Source organism: Elephas maximus, chromosome 5 (genome assembly GCF_024166365.1).
Source record: "Elephas maximus indicus isolate mEleMax1 chromosome 5, mEleMax1 primary haplotype, whole genome shotgun sequence".
Taxonomy (NCBI): domain Eukaryota; kingdom Metazoa; phylum Chordata; class Mammalia; order Proboscidea; family Elephantidae; genus Elephas; species Elephas maximus.
Genome location: NC_064823.1, coordinates 84,555,440 through 84,580,296, shown reverse-complemented (window position 1 = coordinate 84,580,296; position 24,857 = coordinate 84,555,440). Strand labels below are relative to the sequence as shown.

The following is a 24,857-nucleotide window of genomic DNA, read 5'->3' as shown; positions in this document are numbered from 1 at the left end:
TAACAGGAGGGGAAAAAACAAGATGGAGAGGAGATGAGTAGAAAATAGAGATGGTTAATTGTCTCCTTCCTTCCAAAGCAGGCTAAAACTACCAACTTTCAACAAAGGCATCTGCCTCTCCCAAATAAACTTTTAACTGCTGTCTGAAAGCATATGGAACTCTTTCAAAAGAACTTGGGTTTACATTGAAGTCATTAAATTACATCTTTATGCATTCTTAAAATTTCTTAGAATATCATCCTTATCTTAAGGATATTCGAGCACAGACCCGTTCAAAGACTTATTCAAGATAAGTAAATTTTCATTTCAAATTTGAATTACTGAGCTCATATCATATCCTAAGGTCACAATCAAAGAATAACAAATCTCAAACACTAATCCAAGATGGAAACCCGCTTAAAATGTAGAAACTTGAAACCAAAACCAAACCAGTTGCCATCAAGTCAATTCTGATTCATAGCAGCCCCATGTGTGCCACAGTAGAGCCTCACTCCATAGGGTTTTTAAGACTTTCAGAAGCAAATGGACAGGACTTTCTTCCTAGGTGCCTCTAGGTGGGCTCGAGGCATCAACCTTTTAGTTAAGTAGCCCAGTGCTTAACAGTTGGCACCACGCGGGGGCTCCTTGGTAAAAACTTAATCCTTCTTAAGTCTCAGAACAAATTTCAGAACAAATTTTTAAGAATGTTGTATGAGCAGTTCCTGTATGGAAAAGGTAATCTAAACCTTTCCCCCACAAGAAAGAAATACAGATTCCTTTAAAACCTTTTACAAAAGCCTAGTATTAACTAGAAAAGAAAAAAAAAAAAGAAACTAAAAGTTCCTGTACTCATCTGCTATTAAACTCAAAGTTCCATCAAAAACTCAAATGGCTCTATTTCATCAAGCTATAGTGCAATAAAACAAAGGAAGAAAATATAAGAGACACAAAGTTTTGCCTTATAGTTATTATCCGGTCTCCCGTCTTGTCTTTCTGCTTATCAATATCTATGTGTGCACCAGTGAACTCCCGAATGGCGTTGATATTACAACCTCCTCTTCCAATCACTCTGGATATCACAGTCGATGGAACAGATACTTTCTTTGACCTTTTTAAAACAAAATTGCAAAGTTAAATCATTCATGTCATCAAGTGGTTGTGTTTAAAATAAGGAGAGAGGTTACTAAAGTATATCTCTTTAAATACATATATAATAGATTACTGGTGAATAAGCCTTTTCTAACTATTCTCACTATAGATGAACAGGTAGATGAAAAGTAGGAAAAATAAAAAAAAATGCACTAATGAATGTATAGATAAATTAGAAAGCTTTACTATAATTTCTTATCACCTAAGATTGTTTGCTTTCTTGACTTTCATTCTTCACTTGTTTTTTCCTAACAGCTTTATTGAGTTATCATTCACATACCATAATATTCACCTGTTTTAAGTATACAATTTAATGGTTTGAAGTATATTTAGAGTCATGCAACCATAATCCAATTTCAGGACATCTTTATCATCCCCCAAAAGGGACCCTGTGCATATTAGTAGTTAAGCAGTCACTCCTTACCTTCCTCCTTTAAGTAACGCAAAGCTTCTTTTTATTTTTAATTTTATTTGGTTGTTGTTTTTGCATTGTTCACTTATATTTGTAAAGCACCCACTAGGTAGACATGTACTGAGCTAATGCAAATGTTAATTGGAAATGAGATAGGCATGGGTTCCTGCCCATACATATTGACTGACTAGATACCACGTAAGAAAATTCTTAACACCATGTCATGAGTGCTCTAATAGGGCTATCTTAAAGGCATACAGGTGGGGACAGCCAGTTTAGCCTGAGAAGTACAAAGAAGAACGGCTTCTTGTGGGCATCTTTTGATGTTTTATTAGCATTTCTCTCTTTATCCCCTAATATCTAACTGAAGTGATGGTATTAAAATTTCATTGTTTCCCTGCATTTTTCTAGAGGCTTTAAAATAATTATCCACAAATTTGGAAATTCATTGAAGGATGTTTAGTAGTGCAAGGAAAGAGAAACCTCTATGGGAATTTTTTAAAAAAGCAAAACTCATCTAACACTTGCAAAATTACATTATAATCTTAAACATTCAGATTTAGGAAAGGTAGATATAAATTTCTGAAAAGTCTGAATTAAAAAATACTTCTAAAAGAAATATACAATTCTCAGTAAAGAGAATCAGCCAAATATGTAATAAAGACATTTAGTCAATTTATTCAGAATGGCAGATTAAATATTCATATTATATGTTTTAAAAGGTGGGATCTGATCCCTGACCTTTTATATAATAACTAAGCATCCGCTAGCATCATTTCCAAATTAGTTAAGAATTGCTTTTTATACCACAATGTAAAATGGATACAGAAAAACTGAATTATGTTACTTCACTCTTGGTACAGACGGTACTGATGTTCTGATTTCAATTAGTTCAATAGAGAGTGTGGATATGAATAAGTGTATGGGTGAGATAGAGATGTTGGTTTTGGTCCAAAAATGACTAAAAAAACTGTACAGCATGTTTTGGGATTAATAGTAATAAGTTTGATTCATTATAGCTCTTGTTTCAAATAATCAAAATCAAAATCTTTGATAGAATTTCTGAAAAGCTCTTTAAAATTAGTGATCCAAGACTTACATTCTTTCTAGGTTTGTGGTATCTTATTATGAACTCTTTGGTTTCTGGGATGCTGTACTCCTACTCTTTGACACATAATTATTAAAAAATTCCAAGAAAAGTATAATATTTTTATCCTAAAACCCTTGAGAGAAATAAATGTAACTTATGATTTAAAAACAGGATTAGATCAATAATTTAAAATTGGTATTTATTCAGTCCTTAAATATTTACTTGATATCTACTACATAATGGGCTCTGGGGATACAAGGTAGAATAGTACACAATCTACAACCTTAAAGAATTCAGACTGGTTTTTAGCAAATTCCAGTGTCTGTCGGTACTAATCAGATCCCGTAAGTACCTAACTTTCTATGTAAATTCTCTCAATTTTGAAGTATTGACTTTTTTTTTTTTTCATTTAAGATATGGTGTCACCTGTCTTTGCCAAATTCAGCCTTGGGCCACGAGTTTGTTTGCAACCATTAAAGAGCAGGAGGAATTTAACACTTCACTGTGAAATACAGCATATATAAAGAATGTGAAAAACAACCAGAAAACCAATCACTCACCTTCTTACAACTTCTTTCCATCCTTCTTCCCTCTTTTGTCCACGCTTAGGACTTGCTACTGTTAACTTCCCATTTGGAGAGGACAGGGGAGATGGACCAGATTTTGTGCAAGTGGACAGAGAATTACTGGTCACTTCACTGATAGTCTCTGACAATCTTTACAGAGGGGAGGGGAAAGTATATTAAATATTGAATGGATGTAGAATTTCTTAAACGATAAAGGTAATCTATTACATGATTTTATTTTATTTATATTTAGATTAAATATGGTGAACAAGTGAGGAGTTATTTTTCACTTCTCTTAAATACTTAGCATAATACAAACAGTTTTTTAGGAAGACACTACCTAGGGGTCAAATTTACCAGAGTAAATCTCAATAATAATCCCTGAAAAAAAGCAAAATCAATACTTTTCATAGCTAACAATCAAAAAGGAGAAATTACATAGCAAAAAGAATTTAATCTCTCACAAATACGAAATCTAAAAAAACAGCTATCCTTCAATTAAAATCGTACCTTAACACACGCACAAAAAAATCCTTATGTTGTAAGTTGGTAATTCACTTGTATTACTAAAAATTCAGCAACAAAATGTTTAACGAAGATATTAAGGCCACTGCCACTGAGTCGGTTCCGACTCTTAGCAACCCTTAGGACAGAGCAGAACTGCCCCATAGGGTTTTCAAGGCTGTAAATCTTTACCGAAGCACACTGCCATGTCTTTCTCCCTCAGAACGGCTGGTAGGTTCAAACCGCCGGCCTTTCAGTTAGCAGTTGAGCAATATTATGCATAGTAAAACAAAAATCAGAACTAACTTTATTGAAGTCTTGCCAGAAACAGATTTTCTCTCCTCCTTTGGAAACGTAACCAGAACTGATGGCTGCTTCTTGCTGGTCACAGTGGTAGTGACCACAGCTGGTGAATGATTGTCACTTTTCCGGCTGCTGTTGCTGTTACTACTTTCATCACTACAGCTGGAAATCCTCATATTATCACTGTCCCCACTCTCACTGGTGCTGCTGCTCTTGGATTCGCCGTTTACTTTTTCTGGCTGACTGTATGAAATTGGTAGTGGATCATCATCAAATATAATTTGAACATTTTCTGGAGTAATTTTATTTTTCCTGCTTTTCCTCTTTGAACTAGCTGTAGTTATGGTATTATTTCTTTTACCATGAGAACCTGCCAAAGTTGTCCAGGTTGCAGATATACCTATGGTAGTAGTGGTTGTGGCACTTGGAGGCTCTGTCAAGACTTCAGGCTCATCTGTAAAGTGGGAATACTGAATTAGCAAGTTTTAAGTGCCCCTAGAATATACGTAGCTTTTTGCACTTGAAGAAGAAAGAAAAAACAAAAACCAGGAGTTACTCTGCTACGACTAGACATAAAATCGGCAGTCATTCGTGTTGGTAATGAAGTGGATACAAATGATCTATTCTCAAGAATTCTCTAAGGCCTATCCAAAGCATAGCAGGTAGGCTATAAGGAATATTTTTTGGACAATTTAAATTTCTTAGATATAATAATGTTATTGTGGTTATGTAAAATAATGTTCTTTTTCTGTGAAATACATACTCAAGTATTTAGGGGTGATTTTGCACGACACATATAGCTTATGTGCAAACTCTTCCAAACAACAAAAAAGAGAGAGAAAGAAGATGATAGACATAACAAATATGTCAAATGTTATCAGCTAAGAATCCAGACAACATGCAGGTTTTCAACTGTATTAATTCTTAAACTTTCTGTAGTTTGAAATCCTTCAAAATAAAAGGCTTGAAGCTAGAGAAAATTAAAAAACAAAAACAAACACACTGCATATATATTTTGTGGTTAAATGGCAATAGTTTTTCCCCACAATATTCCCACCTCAAGTTATCTTCTAAATACAGCCTAGTATGGAAATTTAAATATAGTCTGGACTGTGGATGATATTATAGAATTGTCATTTATTTTTTAGGATTATAAATGGTGCTGTGATTATGTAAGCAAATGTCACGCTCAAGGATACATGCTGAAATTTTTATAGGTGCAATGTCAGAATATCTGCAGTTTACTTTCAAATAGCTCACAAAAATATGTGTATATATTTACAGAGAAAAACATAAAGCAAATATGGTAAAATGTTAACAATGAGGGTATTCAGGTATTCATTTTATCATTCTTTCAACTTGTCTGTAGGCTTGAAATATTTCTTAATAGAAAGTTGTAAGAAGAGACAATAAAGGAAAAATGTGTATAAATACTCTAGGAGCTTCATAACTTAGAAGTCTGTTTTCGCTTTAAGTGATTTAAACAAATATAATTTTGACTAAAATGTATCACATGAAACCATTTGAATAGCTGTTAGAGAAAATACCTTCAACTTTAAGTTTTTCTTTCTCTTGAGCAGCTTGGAGTTCAAAATTCTCTTTATTTTTGGCTTCAATTTCTTCTAGTTTTCTTCTTTGTTCTTCCTTTTTCTTCCTTCTCTTCTCCTTTCTCTTTTCTCTTTTGGCAGCCAGAGCCAGCCTCCGGCTTTCTTCCCTTAACTGTTAAAAGATCAATAAAACAGAGATTTAGCACTGGAATATATTCTGGGAAAAAAAAGTTGTCACATAATGTAATTTTTCACAAGGGAACCAGGATACCATATAATTGAAAACCACCTAGTTTAATTCATTGTTTGATCAAGATCATACTCAAAGCACTCCAAAGAGATGAGAATATTTTTAAAATATCAAGATCAAGCCAATGATAAAGACAATTTAATTTTAAAACGGGCAAATGATAAACAGATGTATAGCCTCATAATCATTAAAGAAATATAAATTATAACAAAGTGCCATTTTTTTGTTGATTAATTTGGCAAAATTAAAAAAACATATCACACATTGGCAAAGTTTGGGAATATTTACATTCTGGGAAAGGTATTTTGAAAGCTATCAAAATTAAACCTGCGTATCCTAAGAACTTATTCTACAAAATGACTACCTCTAATGAAAAATGTATGTTCAACAATTTCAACCACAAAATTGTCTATGAAGGCAATAAATGGAAACAAAATAATGGAGAGTAGATAAATTAATAACAGTATACATCCAACAGATTACTAGGCAGTTATTAAAAGTGTTATAAATCTCTATACTTGGGGAAATGCTCACAATTTACATTTGTTACAAATTATATTTGTAAGGGAGAAGCAAACCCTTTATGTATCTCTACTTGTGTGAAGTACAGAAAACAGGCTGGGCTACAAATCAAAGGCTTCATGGTGATTACCTCTGGATGCTGGGATTGGAGGAGGGAGAGCAGGAAGATGGTGACTTTCAATCTTACTTTATATAACTGTATAGTGTTTACATTTGTGAAAAAGAGTACTTACTATTTTCATAGTTAAAACAAGAATAAATTTCAAAATCTAATTACTGTTGTTAGCAGTAGCTGTTGAGACAATTCTGACTCATGGTGACCCTATGTGTGCAGAGTAGAACTGTTCTTTAGGGCTTTCAGGAAACCCTGGTGGCACAGTGGTTATGAGCTATGGCTGCTAACCAAAAGGTCAGCAGTTTAAATCCACCAGGCACTCCTTGGAAACTCAATGGGGCAGTTCCACTCTGTGCTACAGAGAGTTGCTCTGAGTCGGAATCAACTTGAAGGCAACATGTTTTTGGTATAGGGCTTTCAAGGCTACGACCTTTCAAAAGCAGACTGCCAGGCCTGGCTTCCAAGGTGCCTCTGGGTAGGTTCAAACTATCAACCTTTTGGCTAGCAGTGGAGCACTTAACCTTTTGGGCCACGCAGGGACTCTGCAAAAATCCAATTAACATGTCTTAATTAGCTATTTTAACTGTTAGATTTTCCTCCTTGGCTCATAGTCTTCAAATTCTTTTGCCTGTATTCTCTCTAGAAGATTTTTTTTAAACTTTGTACTCCCTGTACATAATCTGCTGTTATGTGCAAATTCTGACTCATAGTGACCCTATATGACAAAGTAGAACTGCCTCATGGGGCTTCCTAGGCTGCAATCTTTACAGGAGCAGATAGTAGCTCTTTTCTGCCTCAGAGCAGCTGTTGGGTTGAACCACAGACCTTTAGATAAGCAAAAAAGCAAACCAAACCGTTTGGCATTCAGTCAGGTTGATTCTGACTTATGACAATCCTGTAAGGCAGAGGGAGTCCTGCTGGCACAGTGGTTAAGAGCTATGGCAAGGTAAGGCTGCTAACCAAAATGTCAGCATTTTGAATCCACCAGCTGCTGCTGGGAAACTCTATGGGGCAGTTCTACTCTGTCCTACAGCGTCGCTATTAGTCGGAATCGACTCAACAGCAACAGGTTCGGTGTTTTTTTTAAAAAAAAAAAGAGAGAATTGCCCTATAGGGTTTCCAAGGCTGTATCATCTTTACAGAAGCAGACGGCCACATCTTTCTCCTACAAAGCGGCTAGTGGATTCAAACCTCCAACCTTCCAGTTAGCAGCCAAGTGCTTTAACCACTGCGGCATCAGGGCTCCTTTTAGGTTAATAGCGGAGTTCTAAACCACTGTGCCACCAGAGCTCCTGCACATAATCTAGTGTCCTGTATATTTTATGTGCATTTTAAATGTGTCAAAACAATGATACTCACAGTTTACGGAAAATGTCCACAATATCATAACTAGTAAAACCAGTGCTCACAGTCAAACTCCAAAACCAAATTAGACTTATTTTTCCTCAGAAAAAGTCTGACTTATTTTTCAAGTCTTTTGCTTTTACTAGTTATTCCTTGAAGAATAATTCCTTTTCAAATTATACCACAGGTGCCTGAAAGGTTTTGCCCACTTTGGAGGCTGTTACACCTTGGGGCAATGCACCTTATTTACATTCCATTGGGTAAGAGGTAAGTCTTTTGTTCCTGAAAGGGTAATAGTTTAGGAGAATCTATGGAACACTGATTTTTTTGTTTCTTTAAGGCAAATTCATTTTGGAAAAGAACACATATGGAAGCTGAAGATTTAGAAACTGCCTACATAGTACAACACGGGAATTTCTGCTAGTCCTCCAGAAACACATGAGCTCCAGTTTGAAGCCCTTTCTAAAGGACTGGGAAGAAAACAGTAATTGGTGACCTCCACAGCCTACCTGACTGCAATGGAGGGAGGAGTACTATCTGACTGGTGAGTTTGAAGGAGGGAACTAAGCATGTGTGACTCAGCTCATTACTTTAACGGAAGTAGCTGCCTGACCACAGAAAACATGCTTTCTGCTCTGCTCTCTGATGAGGTTCTATGAGGAAAGCCTGTGGTTGTCCTATCCAGCTCTCACCTTCAGGGAATGGGTGAGTATAATAGGAACTGGAGTAGAAGTAGGGGTGAAGGATGCACCAGAAAGACTATGGCAGCAAACATGACTATAGGTAAATTAAGCCTCTTCAATTCAGGATTGTTGTTGTTGTTGCTAGATGCTGTTGAGTTAATTTCAACTCAGTGACCCTAAAGGACAGAGTAGAACCGCCCCATAGCGTTTCCAAAAAGCAGCTGTTGGATTTGAATTGCCCAGCTTTTGGTTAGCAGCCAAGCTCTTAACCACTACAGCACCAAGGCTCCAATTCAGAATTGGCAGTAATGAAACTGATATTTTTATCTCCATATCTGAATGGGCAGAAAAGCCTTGAGAAAGGTATAGGAAATGGCTTTTGTGGAACCAAAATATCAAGTGATGTTTGAGGCGTTAGGCTCAGCCAGGATGGACTTTTGACTCTGCTGAATTTTTTAACTTGTCCGTGAGACAACTCTGTTTGGTATTCAAAGGAACATAACTTTAAAAAAAAAATGAACAGTTTAAATCAGAAAGCAGGCCTTGGTTTAGGCCTGGTATGTAAACCCATCTGGCCTATGGGGGAGGGGATGGTGGCTCTGGGCGGGTGGAAGTGAGTGGGTCTTAGCTATAAAACCGTCTCAAACTTTAAAGGCATCAGTCTGCAAGGGCTAGCCCTTTGGCAAAAGTACAGTAAAACCTAGAAAAGCCAAAAGCCAGACCCCATGTAAGGCAACAACCTGTCAGAGTAGGAAAACTCAAATATTTATCACTAATAGAGAGCGAAAAAAAAGTGCTAAGTTGCATTCTGTCAATGACGGGAAACTTGCTAGAACCAGGAAAAACAAAGCAGTCACATTGTGTTCCAACAGGGTTCACTGTTATTTGAGTCTGCGTTATCATGTTTAAGGATTCATCCGAAGAGCTAGGTATTTACTACCGTCTCTTAACTTTGAAGATCTAGGACTCACGTTTTAATAATAATAATCCCTTTGATTTCACTCTTTATACTCTCTAAAAAGTGGGATGCAAAGCACAAGGTCCCAGAGGTGCCCTGCAGTTCTGGTGGCCCAGTGATTAAATGCTACGGATGCTAACCAAAGGGTCAGCAGTTAGAATCCACAAACCGCTCCTTGGAAACCCTATGGGGCAGTTCTACTCTGTCCTATAGGGTCACCATGAGGTGGAATCGACTCAATGGTAACAGGTTTAAGAGGTGCCTTAGAAGACAGCCCTGGCAATCTGCTTCTGAAAGTTCAGAGCCTTGAAAACCCTATGGAGCAGTTCTCTGCACTTCTCTGCATGCATGAGGTCGCCAAGAGTCGGAATGAACTCAATGGCAACTAACAAGAACACCACCAACATCAGTAGAGACGCTACATCTTTCTGGAGGGAAAGAAAGCCCAGGCTACAGCTGCAGAAGGATTCCAAGTCTACAAGACCTAGAGACCTCTAAGACTAAGCAGAATTAGACAAGCGTGGATCTATAGATACAACTTAGGAAGCATCTTATGTTTGCAGGTGGTAACTGAAATTAATGGACTGAATGTTATCACCAACAGGAAAAAATTATGTGCCTGTGTGAAGAGAGAAAGAATGAATATATTCACTATTTAAAAGGAAGAGCAAAGGAGACTTCAGGAAAGCATTATCAGGCAGAGAAAGACAATCAGGAGAAAGTGGCTCCCACAGGAAAAGAGTTTTATGAAGGATGGCAAGGTCAACATTTGTAAGTAATACAAGGAGATACAGTGTTCACAAAAACTATAAAGAGCTAAGAGAATTTACACTTAGGATGCCACTGGTGATCTCTGCCATATTTACACCACTGAAGTGGTTGGGCAGCAGGCAAATGGTTCTAGACTGAGGACTGATCAAAAATTTAAAAGGCAGAGTCAACAAGGCATATAGATTATTCTCTTAAGACATCTGGAGAAGGGAAAAAATAATACTAAGTTTGAGAGAGTTTCGTTAGAATGGAGATACTCTGATTAAGTTATAGGCAAAGGATAAGAGTTAATGAAAAAGCAGACATGAAAGATAACTGAGTAGGGGAAAGGGTTTATACCTGATATGAGATCCCAGAGAGAACAGATGAAAAAAGCAAAACAAACTATACCACCAATATTCAAATAAGTCTGGAGGTACAGGAAAACAGAAATTCTGTCTCACTTCCTGTATTTTCTCACAAGGTATGTGGCTAGTCCTCATCTCCCTGAGCAATCACTGTTTCTGAGTATATATTGGGCAGGGTAGCAGTTAAGTACTATGGCTGCTAACCAAAAGGTCAGCAGCTCCAATCCACCAGGCACTCCTTGGAAACCCTATGAGGCAGTTCTACTGTCCTATAGGGTTACAATGAGTTGGAATCGACTCAAGGGCAATGGGTTAGAGGCCTTAAGGAAAACGGCCAAGTTATAGAATAGCCTCATTGTGCAACTGGAAGGAGCAAACTGATGATTTCTAATTGAGGGTTCAGAAAATGAAGTTATATTTGAGAGCTACACTTTATGAGAATTTAAGGACATATAGGGAGGCAGAGGAAACCCTGGTGGCGTAGTGGTTAAGTGCTATGGCTGCTAACCATAAGGGTTGGCAGTTCGAATCCACCAGGCGCTCCTTGGAAACTCTATGGGGTTGTTCTACTCTGTCCTATAGGGTCGCAATGGAATCGGAATCGACTCGACGGCACTGGGTTTTTTTTTTTTTTAGGGAGTTAGAGTCCAGGCTAAGTAAATATCATTTGCAAATTTGGATATATGAAAGTGAATGGGATATGTGAAGCGTAGAGATGTATAGCGAGTGATGATCTTGGATAGGAACAGACTGAGGGGATCTGAATTTTTAGAATTTCCAATGTAGTAATGAAGAAGCACTGAATGTTTGAGAAGGGAATAAGGCAATTCCACCTGTGTGAGAGCTGCAGCCCTGATGGCACTGTGGTTAAACATTTGGCTGCTAACCAAAAGGTCAGCAGTTCAATCTACCATTTGCTCTTTGGAAACCCTTTGTGGCAGTTCTATGTAGGGCCACTATGAGTCAGAATCAACTAGATGGCGATGAGTTTTTTGGTTTATTAGAGAGCTAAGGAGCCATGGTTGCACAGTGGTTAAGTGCTCCGCTGCTAGCCAAAAGATTGGCACTTTGAACCCACCAGCTGCTCCACGGGAGAAAGATGTAGCAGTCTGCTTCCATAAAGATTTACAACTTTGAAAACTCTACAGGGCAAGTTCTACTCTGTCTTACAGGGCTGCTATGAGTCAGAATCGACTCGAAGGCAGTGGGTTTGGTTTTGGTGTCAGAGAGCTATACGGAGCTATGGAAAAGTTACCCTGGAGAAAAGGATTAGACTAAAGGCAAAAGGTGAGATGCAAAGGCATTAATACAGGGAGTCTGTTAAGAAGCCTACTGCCATGCTTCAAGTGAGAAATGATAACCTAGTGAGGGGAGGATAGAAGGCTCAAGTTTAGAGATGAAGCTGAATAAAATGTGATGATGATGATACTTAATAGAGCTAATACGTAAACCTGTTGCCATCTAGTCGATTTCAACTCATAGTGACCCTACAGGACAGAGCAGAATTGCCCCATAGTTTCTAAGAAGTGCCTGGTAAACTCCATCTGCCGACCTTTTCACTCGCAGCCGTAGCTCTTAACCACTATGCCACCAGGGTTTCCAGCTAATACAGAGAGGGGTTAATATGTGCCAGACATTGGTCAAAGTTAATTTGCTATACTAACTCATTTGATGGATGTAGGGATTGTGAGGCCATGTATGATAAGTGAGAAGCTGAAAGTGACATCAAGGTTTCTTTTCTGAGTAACGAGTAATAATATCAATAACAGAAATAGACATCAAGGAGTATTAGAGGAAGGAAGCAGAATATCCAACCCAAATTTATTGATAACTTATTATATTTTTTTTATTATTATATGTCCAGGCACTGTTTTAATATCTTAGGATCATCAGGAAAACCAACAAAATATCCTTGACCTCAGGAAACTTACAATTTAGTGGGCGGGCTAGGGGAGGGGCAACAAAGAATAAACATAATAAATACATTATGTAGTTTGTTATAAGGTGGTAAGTACAATGTAAGAAAGTAATATTGGGCAGAGTCTGTGTATGGGAACAGTTAGCAGGGATTTGATTTTAAATAGGGTGATCAGTGTTAAGCCCACTGAAGGTAAAGTTTAAACAAACTTCTGAAGTATATGAAGTATTTCAAAAAGAACACCCAGTACAAAAACTGTAACCTGGTATGTTCAAGTAGGCTAGTGTGGCTGAGAAAAGCAGAAAATCAGTACCAGGGTGCTTGATCATGTAAGTTCTTACAGGGCATTTTAAAGATGTTATCTTTTACTCTGAGGTAAATGGAAAGCCACTGTAGGGTTTTGAGCAGAAGATATAATTTGACCTAAATATCTGAAAAGGATCACTCTAACTGTAGGGCAATGGTGAAATCAGGAGTACTGCAGTAATACAAGTAAGAGATTATACTGATGACTTGAACCAGGGTAAGAAATGATGAAAGTTATTAGAATTCTAAATATATTTTTAAGGGAAATGTAACAAGATTTTCCAATACAATGGCAGATGAAGAATTAAGGAATCAGATTTGGAGACATCAAGTATGAGATGTCTAATTAGATATCCATTTGGACATGCTGAGTAGTTAAGTAGGTTATGACATTGGAGTTTAGGGGAGAGCTCTGGGCTGGAGGTAAAATTTGGGATCAACTGGCATATATTTAAAGCTAAGGACCAATGGATGGATCACAGATTGAAAAGAGAAGACCATGTAATGAGCCACAGGGCTCCCCAAATAAGACAGTGGAGAAGAGGAGGAAAGAGCAAAGGAGACACAGAACGGATATCAGAGAGGCAGGAAAAAAAACCAAGAGCGTACAGTATCATGGAAGCCAAGTGAAGAAAAAAAAGTATTTCAAATGTTATCAGGTTTAGTAAGATTAGGGTGGACAAGTCAGTAGCTACTGAATTTAGCTACATGAAGGCTTCCAGAGACCACGAAAGCAGTTTTTGTGGAATTGTGGGAGTAAGCCTAGCAGAATTAGATTTAAAAGAAAGGAACAAGAATTGGAAATAGCCAAGAGACAACTCTTTCAAGGAGTACTGTTGCGAAGCAGAGCAGAGAAATACATCTGTAGCTGAAGGCTGGGGCATGGAGGGTGAATGGGACCAAAATGGCCTTTCTTAAGATTGGAGAAATAATCTGATGGGAATGATCCACAAAAGGGAAAAAGCTGATACAGAAGAAAAGAACTGCCACAGCAATGTTCTTCAGTAAGTGAGAACAGATAGGACCTAGTGCACAAATGGAGGGGCTGGTTTCAAAAGTTTCTTTAGTAATAACAATGGGTGCAGACACTTGGTGTGGATAGCTGGAGAAGGTAAAGTCTTTGTAATTTTTGTTTTCATGTGTCAATTTTCTCACTGATGTAGAAAGCAAGGTAATCAGCTAAAAGTAAAGGCAAGAGGAGAGGTTAGAAGTCTGAGGCTAAAGAAGAAACCAAGAATTAGTGGTCTAGATAAGTGGAATTAGTAATAAACTTGGGGGAAGTATAGTATGACTGTTGGGCAGCATTAAGTAGTTCATTGTCATACATTTAAAGTAAAATCAGTCCTCAAGGTTGAGAGTTTTTTCTAGACGCAATTCATTCCTGCAGTACAGGTGAAAATAAGAAGGAAGAAAAAACATGAGGGGGTAAGGGACAATGAACAGGTGGTAGGATAAATGGACTGGAAGAGTCTAGAGTATTATAGGATGGTTGGAGTTGGAATTTTAGAGGGCGTAAAGCTGGAAAGATAGGAGTTGATAATCAGAGAATGAAATGTACGGTATAGAGATTATGGGATGGATATATTAAAAGTTTCAAATAATGGCAGAGCACCCAATTGGAAACAACTAGTAAGAACATTTTTTAAACGAACACTAAAAGGTTATACATCTTTACAAAGAAAAGGGAAGGGGATAAACAATAAGTAAAGAAATGGAGGTGGTAAAATATTTGTATCAAAAATACAAAGTACATACCCAAAAGAACTGAAAGCAGGAATACAAACACTTTAACCCAATGTTCATTGCAGCATTATTCACATTGGCCAAAAGGTGGAAACATCCCAAATGTTCATCATCACAGGTGAATGGATAAATAAATATGGTACATACACACAATGGAATATTATTCAGCCATAAGGAAAAGTGAAGTCCTGATAAATGCCGTAACATGCATGATTCTTGAAAACATCATGCTGAGTGAAATTCACTCAGTCGCAGATGGACAAATATTACATGATTCCACTTATATAAAATATCTAGGATAGGCAAGTGTATAAAGACCAAAGTTTATTAGTGGTTACCAAGGCGGGGAGGGAGGGCTCACTGCTTAGGACTTACTGGGCTTCTGTTAAGGGTGATGAGAAAATCTGGAAATGGATTAAGGTAACGGTAGAACAACATGAGAAACTAATGTCACTTAATACACACGTGAATAAATTGTTTGCCTTTTCAACATTCAGCTCCAAAATTAAAAAAAAAAAAAAATGCAGGCCAAGAATAACTAAAAATTTGAGCAGCTAAAGCGTAACCTAGTTTTTAATGTTTTTACAGAAAGGAACAAGCAATCAACTGTAAGAGGATTCTGTAATTCAACCAAATAAATCTACTCCAGAGTTAATGTTCAATAAACAAGTGTTTACTGAGTAAGTATTAGGAAATCTGACTAACATAATGGGTAACAGCAGTTTCTACAAAAACCTGTTAAACAAATTTTCAGATCAGAAAGGCTAATCATAAGAAGAATTTTTATACAAGGGAATTAGTTTCTCATGTAGTGTTACAAGTCAGATTAGACAAAGATCAACTCCAATGATGCTCCTCAATCAGAAATGACAGAAGGTCTCAAAAGGTCGAAAAGTTCATTTTCCCGGATATAAATTATGATTAAAAACTAGTGAACCAAGCGTTAAGACCTCAAGCTGATAATCTTTCTGGTAGAAATAGTAGGCTCCAGTCCAACCAAGAGAAAAGCTTCTGTACCCTAGAATTCTATCAATGTAATATCCCCATTCAAAACTGTCTACAAAAAAAGTATACAATGCAAATAGGAAGACTGATTTACATCTGATTAATGTATGATTAGGAATTATGCACAGCCTTTGAGCTTTAATGTTATGGAAAAATATACAATGACATTTGAAGGAAGTTTCTCTTGGCTTCCCTTAAATTTGAGGCCCTTAAAAGCATGAATGACAAGGTTAGGAAATGTCAGCAAATAGGCCAGGAGATGACATTCACATAATGCTGGTGGAGTGTTAACCTTTTAGGCAAGTATTTTGGAATTATCTAAGAAATTAAAAATATATTGACCCACAAGAAAGAATTTATTTGGTAAAAATAAAAGCAACAAAATATAAGGAAATATGTATAAGGATGTTTATTGCAACATTATAGTGACAAAAAAAAAACTGGAAACGGCTATTTAAATCACTATCAATTGACAATATCCATCAGTTATTGAGAAAGAAAAGCAAAAATTAGAGTACTATGTTTGCATGATTCCATTTTTTTAAAAGTACACCACCCCCGTATATATATTTATTCATTCAACAAACACTGAGTGCCTCTAGTATGTCAGGCACTGTTTTGTAGTGTACACCTTTTAGTGGTAGAGACAAACAAGGTAACTAAGCAAAATACAATTATTTGGAATGTCAGAAGGAGAAAAATAAAGCAGGAGAGTAGGTAGAGTGTGGAAGTAAGGCTGAAACATGAGCACATCTCAAGGGACATTCAAGGCAGAGGACACAGCAAAAGTAAAAACTCTTGAGAGCAAGGGTGTATCTCAATGTTTTGAGAAACTAAGTAACCAAACGGTCAGAGAGAGCAGCTCTGTGGGTGGGCTGATCAAGGAGGGTCTCATAAGGCCTTACAGGTAATTGTAGAGGTAAGGACATTACCAAAACAAAACAAAAAAACAAAAAACCAAACACTTTGCCATCAAGTGGATTCCAACTCATAGCGACTCTACAGGACAGAGTAGAACCACCCCATAGGGTTGCCAAGGAGCACCTGGTGGATTCGAACTGCCAACCTTTTGGTTAGCAGCTGTAGTTCTTAACCACTACACCACCAGGGTTTCCGTTAGTGATTACTGAAATCAAAAATGCAAAAACCAAAACCAAACCCATTGCCTTCCAGCTGATTCTGACTCATAGCGGCCCTACAGGACATGGTAGAACTGGTTCCCGAGGCTGTAATCTTTATGGAAGCAGTCACATCTTTCTCCGGCAGAGCAGAGCGGCTGGTAGATGGGTTCAAACCTAAGATTGATCTTTCAGTTAGCAGCTGAACACTTAACCAGTGCACCAAGTCTTCTTATCAATCACTATACCAGGCTGCTAACTTTGTTACCTTATAATGATGCCATATTTTTTCTTTACTTATCTCTGCATATTTCAGTTTAAAATGAGCACCATTAATGTAGAAAAAAAAAACTGCAGTTGACTGAGAATAGGGTGTCTCCTAAAAACTGTTTCCTACTTATGTAATCCACTGCTGTTTGCCATCAAGTCGATTCCCACTCATAGCAACCCTATAGGACACAGCAGAGCTGCCTAGGCTGTAATCTTTATAGGAGCAGATCACCAGGTCTTTTCTCCCACAGAGCCACTGGTGGGCTTGAACCGCCAACCTTTTAGTTAGCAGTTGAGCATTTAACCACTGTGCCACCAGGGCTCCCTTTGTAAATTCTCAAATGTATTTAATGTCATTGACAAGCATCTAATATGAAAAAATTAATGTTATTTAATAATAGATACCTATGCCTCAGCTATAGAACAGTTGCTTTCTAGATTTATAATAAAAGAAACACTATAGCGAAATAATTATTACCCATTCTAACATTTAAAAATAGAGTTCTTAAAAAAAGGGATATTATTATACTTTAAAATGAAAAAACTAAAAGTGATAGGATAAGTTCAATTGGGGGGAAAAAAGGGGCTCTGGAATAAAAAAGATTGGGGCTCAAATCCCATCCTAGTTTAAGCAAGCTACTTAACCTTTCACAGATTCAGCTTCCTGATCTATAATATGAAAGTAATAATATCTTTAGTTTTAGATAAACCTGAAAATAGGCCAAATAATGATGATCATAACCTCTTCTCAAAGTATTCACATTCTTTAAAATTTCAAAATGGTCCACAAAAAAAAAAGTTTTTTTTCAGTTTAATCAGAATCTAAACCAGATTTTTTTTTAAACAAAGAATTCCCAATGTTAAATATATATATATTTTTTAGAAATGTAGGTTGACATAGAACTTAATTATGTCAGTAAGTAGAGTATAAAAGAGTGGACCTGACGAATCGAAAGACATAAGCAGCGTAATTATCGCTGTATGTCCTTTACAAACAGTACCTGCTACATTTTATATCGTTTCAACTTTTCATAGAAGATGAAATACAGAATGTGTATTCTATACTATTCAATGCCAACCAATTCTTTTCCTGCTGTTATTAGTTCTAGAGTACACAGTTATTGGAGAAAAGTTAGCAAGAAAGGGAAGTGAGGAAGGAACTATGTCCAAACTATATGTTGTTTTGGAGTATTTTACTCCCCATGGGAATAGATGAGAGTGATGCTGTAGTCTGCCTGAAAGAGAAAAGTACAAGAGAAGTCACCCATTTAAAAAATTAAACATTCCACCAAGTGGTTGTATTTCACTAGTTGGTTATGCCTTGGTAGTGAGTGCAGTTGGTACTTCTGAAAAATCTGTCAGCAATAAATTACAAGGCCTAGGATTAAATGACTATTTAATTGAGGATTAAGAGATCATTAGTCAAGATAAAACTAAAACCTAGAATTAGTTGTTTTCTGACTCCCAGATAAATGTGCTTCCTATAATAAAATTTTGTTAATTTTATTACAAAGAAATTCTTTTAATGACTTTTAAAGTGATCACACACAACTTAAAGCCAAAACGAAATTTTTAAAAAGAGATTACAAATTAGGGGGAGAAAAAAGCATGAGGGAAAATAGTGGATAGTTTTCATATGTAAAGATTATCATTACCTTTTCCAAGTCTAACTCCTCTAACAAAATACTGGCATTTTTGTTTGCTTCAGCAGCCTGTCTATCTTTGGCTTGTACTATGGATTCCATACAAAGATGACACTTCTTCAACATCTCCTAAAATGAAAAATTAAGATGTTTCCAGTTTCAAAAAGCAATTCACACTTAGAAAGATTCCTAAAAACATGAAGACCTTTATTAAAACATTAGCAATAAGGATCAGTGGCAGGGAAAAAAAGGCAAAAAAAAAAAGGTGCAAATTGAAAAAAAATTTAAATAATATATTTAAAAAAATACACAAGCAAAGAGTATCTGCTGTTATTCAAAATAATATCCATTGACTGGCACTTTGGAAACTGAAACTATTTACTCCTATAATTGGAATATAGAAAATCATACAGCAAACAAGTACAATAGTTATTTCAGGGGATTAATGGAGCTAACGGAAATGGTCAATATCAAGAAAGACAACTGATTAAAAATTTTAAAAAGTACTTATTTGGAAAAAACTGTTTGCATATATTTAAGCTTTGTTGCTACAACTTCATTTGCAAGAACCATTCACAAAGGAGTTAGAGACACAGATACTTCAAGACAGCAAAGGGATATTTCTTTATTAAGGACAAAAGCCTTATTTTTAAATTCTCTACACTCTCCCATAAAAATAAAAAAAAAACCTGTGAGGTCTATAAATGCTAATGCTATAGAGGAATCTAGAGGCAGGTAAAACCATGAGCTGACTATGTTAAACAAAATCTACAGGGAAAAGTTGATCACTGTTATGTAACAGCCCTAGAGAAAACATAATAGAAAGACATTTTTAGATTTGTTAAGAGGTATCTTTGGATTTTCAGAGGTGCGCATTTATTATTCTAGTCTAAGAACATATAAACATTTTTGTTCAATTACTAGTATAAGTCCAAATCAAAACACTACCAGTTAGTTCTCTAATAAGGATTATTTTTCCTACTTTTTCAGTAAAAAGTTAATTCATTCTTATGCTGACAGTTACCTCAACTTTTTTAAAATGTTAAACATTTTAAGAGTTTTCTTGCCCATGACTGACTATCATTTTTGCTTAGGGATAATAATAAAAAAATTCAGTGTGCTTATTAGTCTCTCAGGATATCCATCTAGATAAACACACATATAGATGGTAGCACTAATAAACAACATTTGCTGTTCACATATTTAGTGTTCACATAAAAGTTAAATTAGTTCAAGTACTACTTTGAAAAGATAAAGTAATTGTATCACAGAAAATGTTTTACTGCTTCATTTAAAAACCCATTAAGTAAATACTCTGGAAGTTTCCTGAATGGCATGCTTCATTACCAAATACTATATAAACGAAAATTAGTGTATACCACTCTTTATCTCTCAAACTATGATTTTTGTTTTCTTAACGTGGACTACAGATATATATTTCAAACCAAATGAGATCCCTAGCTTATATAGTGGGATGAATTTGAACAATATATTACCTTATCAGTGATGGTTGCTATGTATCTCATACATTCAGAATCTGATGGAAACTGATTGACTTCTTTGACTAAGTAGCGTACCACCTTCACATGACCCTAAAAAATAGATATCAGTGTCAGATCGAAAACAGACTCTAACATAACTGAGTAAATATACAGTCTAACTAATATTCCTTTAATATTAGAGTCACAGAGCAAAGATTAACTGCATACTGCAAGTGAAAAGGCTTTGGTTCTAGTAAGTTACATTCTCACCCCAGCCTATCCTCCCCCTCACCCCGAAAAGTACAGAATAACCAGTACCCTGACCTAAAATTCTAATCTATTCTGAACTTTAAAACAATAAACAAAAAAACAGTATGAAGAAGTAGGGATGCGTCTAAAGAAAAAAAATAAAAACTTTCATTCCTTACTAACGCACTGAAGATAAACATCTTATTTCAATTCTAAGCATTGAAAGAGTGGTAATAAGAACTTTGTTCTTTCAGATAAAAAAAAAAAATGAATGCACAGCACTGTACTAGAAAGTATGAAAGAGATAACAGCACTTTCCTAAAGTGTGGGCTATAATTATGTTATTCAAGAGGCACTCCACTTCTTCCAATCTACTTTCACCTACACTATTGCTCTCTGATACAAGTTAGTCTGGATAAACAGCTAGTTATTTTTAATGTATTTACTCTACTGCCTCTAGGTCTTCCTTTTCATGTAGAGGTAGTCCCCAGCTTACGATGGGGTTCTGTTCTGACGACTCTGTCGTAAGTCAGTTTTGACATAAACTGAATACCTCATTTTTGTTTAAAGTTTTCATTATTATTGCCTTTTATTGTCAGCATCTTTATAAATCCAATCTTTATACTTGTCTTTGGGGTTGGAAACATTGCATAAAACTTACAGATATAGTTTAACATTGTGTGTAGTACATATTACTAACAATAAGATATACAAAAAAAAAAAAACGGACGGTCGTAAGTGGAATTTGTCATAACTGGAATACGTGGTAAGTTGGGGGCTACCTGTACATCTTTTTAAACTACCCCTATCTTTTAATGAAGAAGCCCTGGTGGGGCAATGGTTAAATGCTCGGCTGGTTGTCGGTTCGAACCTATGCACCACCTCCAGGGGAGAAAGACCTAGTGATCTGCTTCCATAAAGATCACAGCCTAGGAAATCCTGAGTCAGGATCAACTTGATGGCACCTAACAATAACAACATCTTTTAATGAATAGCTCAGATACCAATTACATCATTTTCTGATGAGCTCTAACATTTCTACAGTACTTAGTTTAAACTGGAAACCCTGGTGGCCTAGTGGTTAAGAGCTACGGCTGCTAACCAAAAGGTCAGCAGTTCGAAATTTTTTTTTTAGTTTAAACTGGAAACCCTGGTGGCCTAGTGGTTAAGAGCTACGGCTGCTAACCAAAAGGTCAGCAGTTTGAATCCATGAAGCGCTCCTTGGAAACCCTATGGGGCAGTTCTACTCTGTACCATAGGGTCTCTATGAATCAAAATTGACTCAACAGCAACAGGTTTTGGTTTTAAACTATATTACACCACTCAAGGCTATCTGGTTTGGGGTATGGATTTTATCTCTCCTATTAAATTACACATATTTTGGCGGTGGGGGGGCGGAGGGAGAACCCTTGTACATGGTAACCAAAAAACCAAACCCGTTGCAGTCAATTCCGACTCACAGCGACCGTACAGGACAGAGCAGAACTGCCCCACAGGGTTTCCAAGGAGCACCTGGTGGATTTGAATTGCTGACCTTTGGTTAACAGCCGTAGCACTTAACCACTGTGCCACCAGAGTTTCCTTGCACATGGTAGGTAATGAAAAAATTAAAAAAAGGAATTAATACAAAAGAGTATGAAAGATAAGCAGTGTTCTTAGGAGAGTAAGAGTCTATTTGGAAAGATAATGAGAGATCTCAATGTGAGCTAAATGTGGGCTAAAACAGGCTTGAAAGAGCTTGTGTAGAAGGAGAGACATAAGCTAAATGCATACAATGAGTAATTCTGGGAAACTGAGGAAGGGTGTGGACATTCCAGGATGTAAGAGCACAGGGACAAGGCAAATACTAAGCAATGAGAAGACTCTGCACATTAGGGACTCAACCCAAAGGCAACCAGTTATTGGTAGGTTGGTAATGGGATGGTTTGAATATCAAACTAGGATTGGATTCCAAGTGATTTTCAAATGATTTCAGAGTCTAGGGAAGCAGAACATAGCTCTTGAGCAGGATACTGTACTGACAGAGTGAAAGTGGTTAGGAAGATAACCTGATAATGGTATGCCACCCTGCTTGGAGAAGAGGTAGGTAGCTTGTGAAAAATGTTGGTGAGGGGGAAAAAAAAAATTTTTTTTTAAATTAACCAAGTGTCAGTGGCTAGGCAGTCTAGAATACCCAGTGAAGAGGTGATATAAAGAACAAAGGTCAGAGAAAAGAGTAAGAGAAAAAAGAAGAGATGATTTCCTATAATTTACCAATTAAGACTTTTCAATACAGTAAAATAATTTATAATCTACAGGGGATTTTATCTACATATACCAGAATGAGAAGACTCAAAGTTATGGGCCCTTAATCTGGTTTTCCCAATCACAAATAAAAACTGTATTTAAGAAATCATTAAATAAAATTACTCATACACAGTCTGTACTATGTATTATAGGAAGGGAAACAGATGCACTTCTCGCTTTCACAAAGTTCATCTTTCTACGTCTAGATGTGGTATACTGGTTTTCAGTAGTTTCAAAATACCAGCAGTCAGGTTTTCATTATTTAATTCCTTTTTTTCTTAGTAATAAAGTGATTAAAATAAAATCAATTTAACTTAAGTTAAAGAAAACTCTCATTCACATACAAATAAGTAGCTCCAATTATTGTTATTAACTGCCTTGGAGTGCACCTTCAATCCATGGAGACGCCATGCATATCAGAACAAAACATGGGGTCCTGTGCCACCACACAATTGATTGCGGTGTCTTAGTCTGTCTTAGCCTGGAAGCTCCACTGAAACTTGACCAACAAGCAAGCCTCTAGGTGGTGCACTGGCAGAAAACTGAACCATGCCTCCCTTCATGGAGTATAAGAATTGTACCACTACCTTTAAATGGATCTACATTCTGTGAAAGGTTAAGACTTCAACTAGACTTTGAAAATACTTTTCATAACAGCTTTTTAACGTACAATATTAGTTCTCCTGTGGTACATGTGTCTACCTTTCAATGTTGCTATCAGATTAAATTTTGCATTCATCACAGCTGTTAAATTATAAAATGAAAAGTCTTCAGTGATCACTAAACTCTGCACTTCCTAGCGCTAGTGTATAACACCCAGGCAAATGCAGGCTGCACTTCCTAGCGCTAGTGTATAACACCCAGGCAAATGCAGGAAAATAAAACCCTCTACCTTTCTAAATGCTGCCATAAGAGGAGTTATCTTGCGGTTATCTGCTGCATCCACATCTGCACCTGCTTGTACCAGTAACTGGACCACATCTAGGTGTCCGCCATTTGCTGCCAGCCACAACGGAGTGTTCCCCTTCTTGTTACGCACATCAATATGAGCTCCCCTAAACATCAAATAGCAACAGATATCACTTCTTAAATGAAATGCAACAACACAGATAACAATAAAGATCAACTATTAACTTCTGAGAATATACTGTAAAGATGAAAATTGTTTTATTATTCAAGGACTAAAATAAGATTTTTTTTCCTCAGAATTATAATACAAAGACTTTCCAGACTTCAAATTATAATAAGTCCTTATTTAATAAATGAATATTTACATAGATCAGTATTTGTGTTTCTCATTTGCATAATTGAGTTTCAAGTGCTGAGAAAATGTGAAATTCTCTTTATTTAGTAAAAAATAAAAGTAACCTCATAAAATGGAAAAAAAAAAATTTTTTTTTCCCTAAAATATATTAAACAGTATCCTAGAAACACAAAAAGTATCCTGTGAGGCAATCATATCTATTTCAGATTATCATGTACTTGTAGTATATAGCTTCACGAAAGAATGAACCTAAAAACAACATGAAGGTTTAGCACACACTGGGCAAAATGGTAGGTATGATGACTCATGGTGAGTAATAAGAGTTAACAGCAGCTACTGTTTAGGAACACCACTCAAAGGTCTTCCAGACTCTTCAGTAAATCCAATTAAGCAAAGAAGCATTTTTGGAAGACTAGCTGGCAACTTCTAAGTGACTGAAAGCTGAAACTCCTGGATCTTGTCTGATACCCTGACTGGTTCCACAATTGTCACACAGAAGTCCTAATTACTGTAAAGAACAAGAAAATCAACAATGAAGCCATAGATCATTTCCAGACTGAGTGGGAGACATGAAAGTATGGATAATAACTGGATAGCTTATTTTAGTAACTAAAAGTATACACACAGAAGGCAAGTATTATTTTTAGGTTGCACTGGAAAAACAGGTAAGACATTGTAGCAAAGCTCATAGCTCTGGACAGGTAGAAAATACCAAAGGCAGATTTTAAAACATATGCTTGTAGTTTATATACGAAGTAATTACAATTGATTTTTAATAGTACAACCGACCAGAGAAAATGGTAATCACTGGTAACATTGTGTTCGTATATGAAGGGTAACATAATACCTGCCAATAAGAAGCTCACAGAATTTATAATGCCCTTTATCTGCTGCTATGGTTAAAGCTGTGTCTCTCGAGGAGGGCACCGGAGGGGCATTAACATCAGCACCTTTATCCAAAAGAACTCGGCCCACCTCCGCATATCCACCAGAGGCAGCTTCCATTAGTGGTGTGAGGCCAGTCTAGGTTTCAT

General features: G+C 36.6%; 1 protein-coding gene across 6 annotated transcripts in view; it reads right to left on the bottom strand.

Moving 5' to 3' along the window:
- Positions 1-24,857, bottom strand: part of ANKRD17 (ankyrin repeat domain 17) — a 191,660-nt gene that overhangs the window by 27,689 nt on the left and 139,114 nt on the right. For all 6 annotated transcript variants that reach the window (XM_049886033.1, XM_049886034.1, XM_049886038.1 and 3 more), the window contains 8 exons: positions 24,671-24,846; positions 23,452-23,614; positions 20,040-20,135; positions 18,556-18,672; positions 5,551-5,722; positions 4,007-4,457; positions 3,191-3,346; positions 938-1,087 (listed from right to left, as the gene is read on the bottom strand). In XM_049886033.1, the coding sequence (XP_049741990.1) occupies positions 938-1,087; positions 3,191-3,346; positions 4,007-4,457; positions 5,551-5,722; positions 18,556-18,672; positions 20,040-20,135; positions 23,452-23,614; positions 24,671-24,846 (1,481 nt within the window). The remainder of the gene's footprint in view (positions 1-937; positions 1,088-3,190; positions 3,347-4,006; positions 4,458-5,550; positions 5,723-18,555; positions 18,673-20,039; positions 20,136-23,451; positions 23,615-24,670; positions 24,847-24,857) is intronic.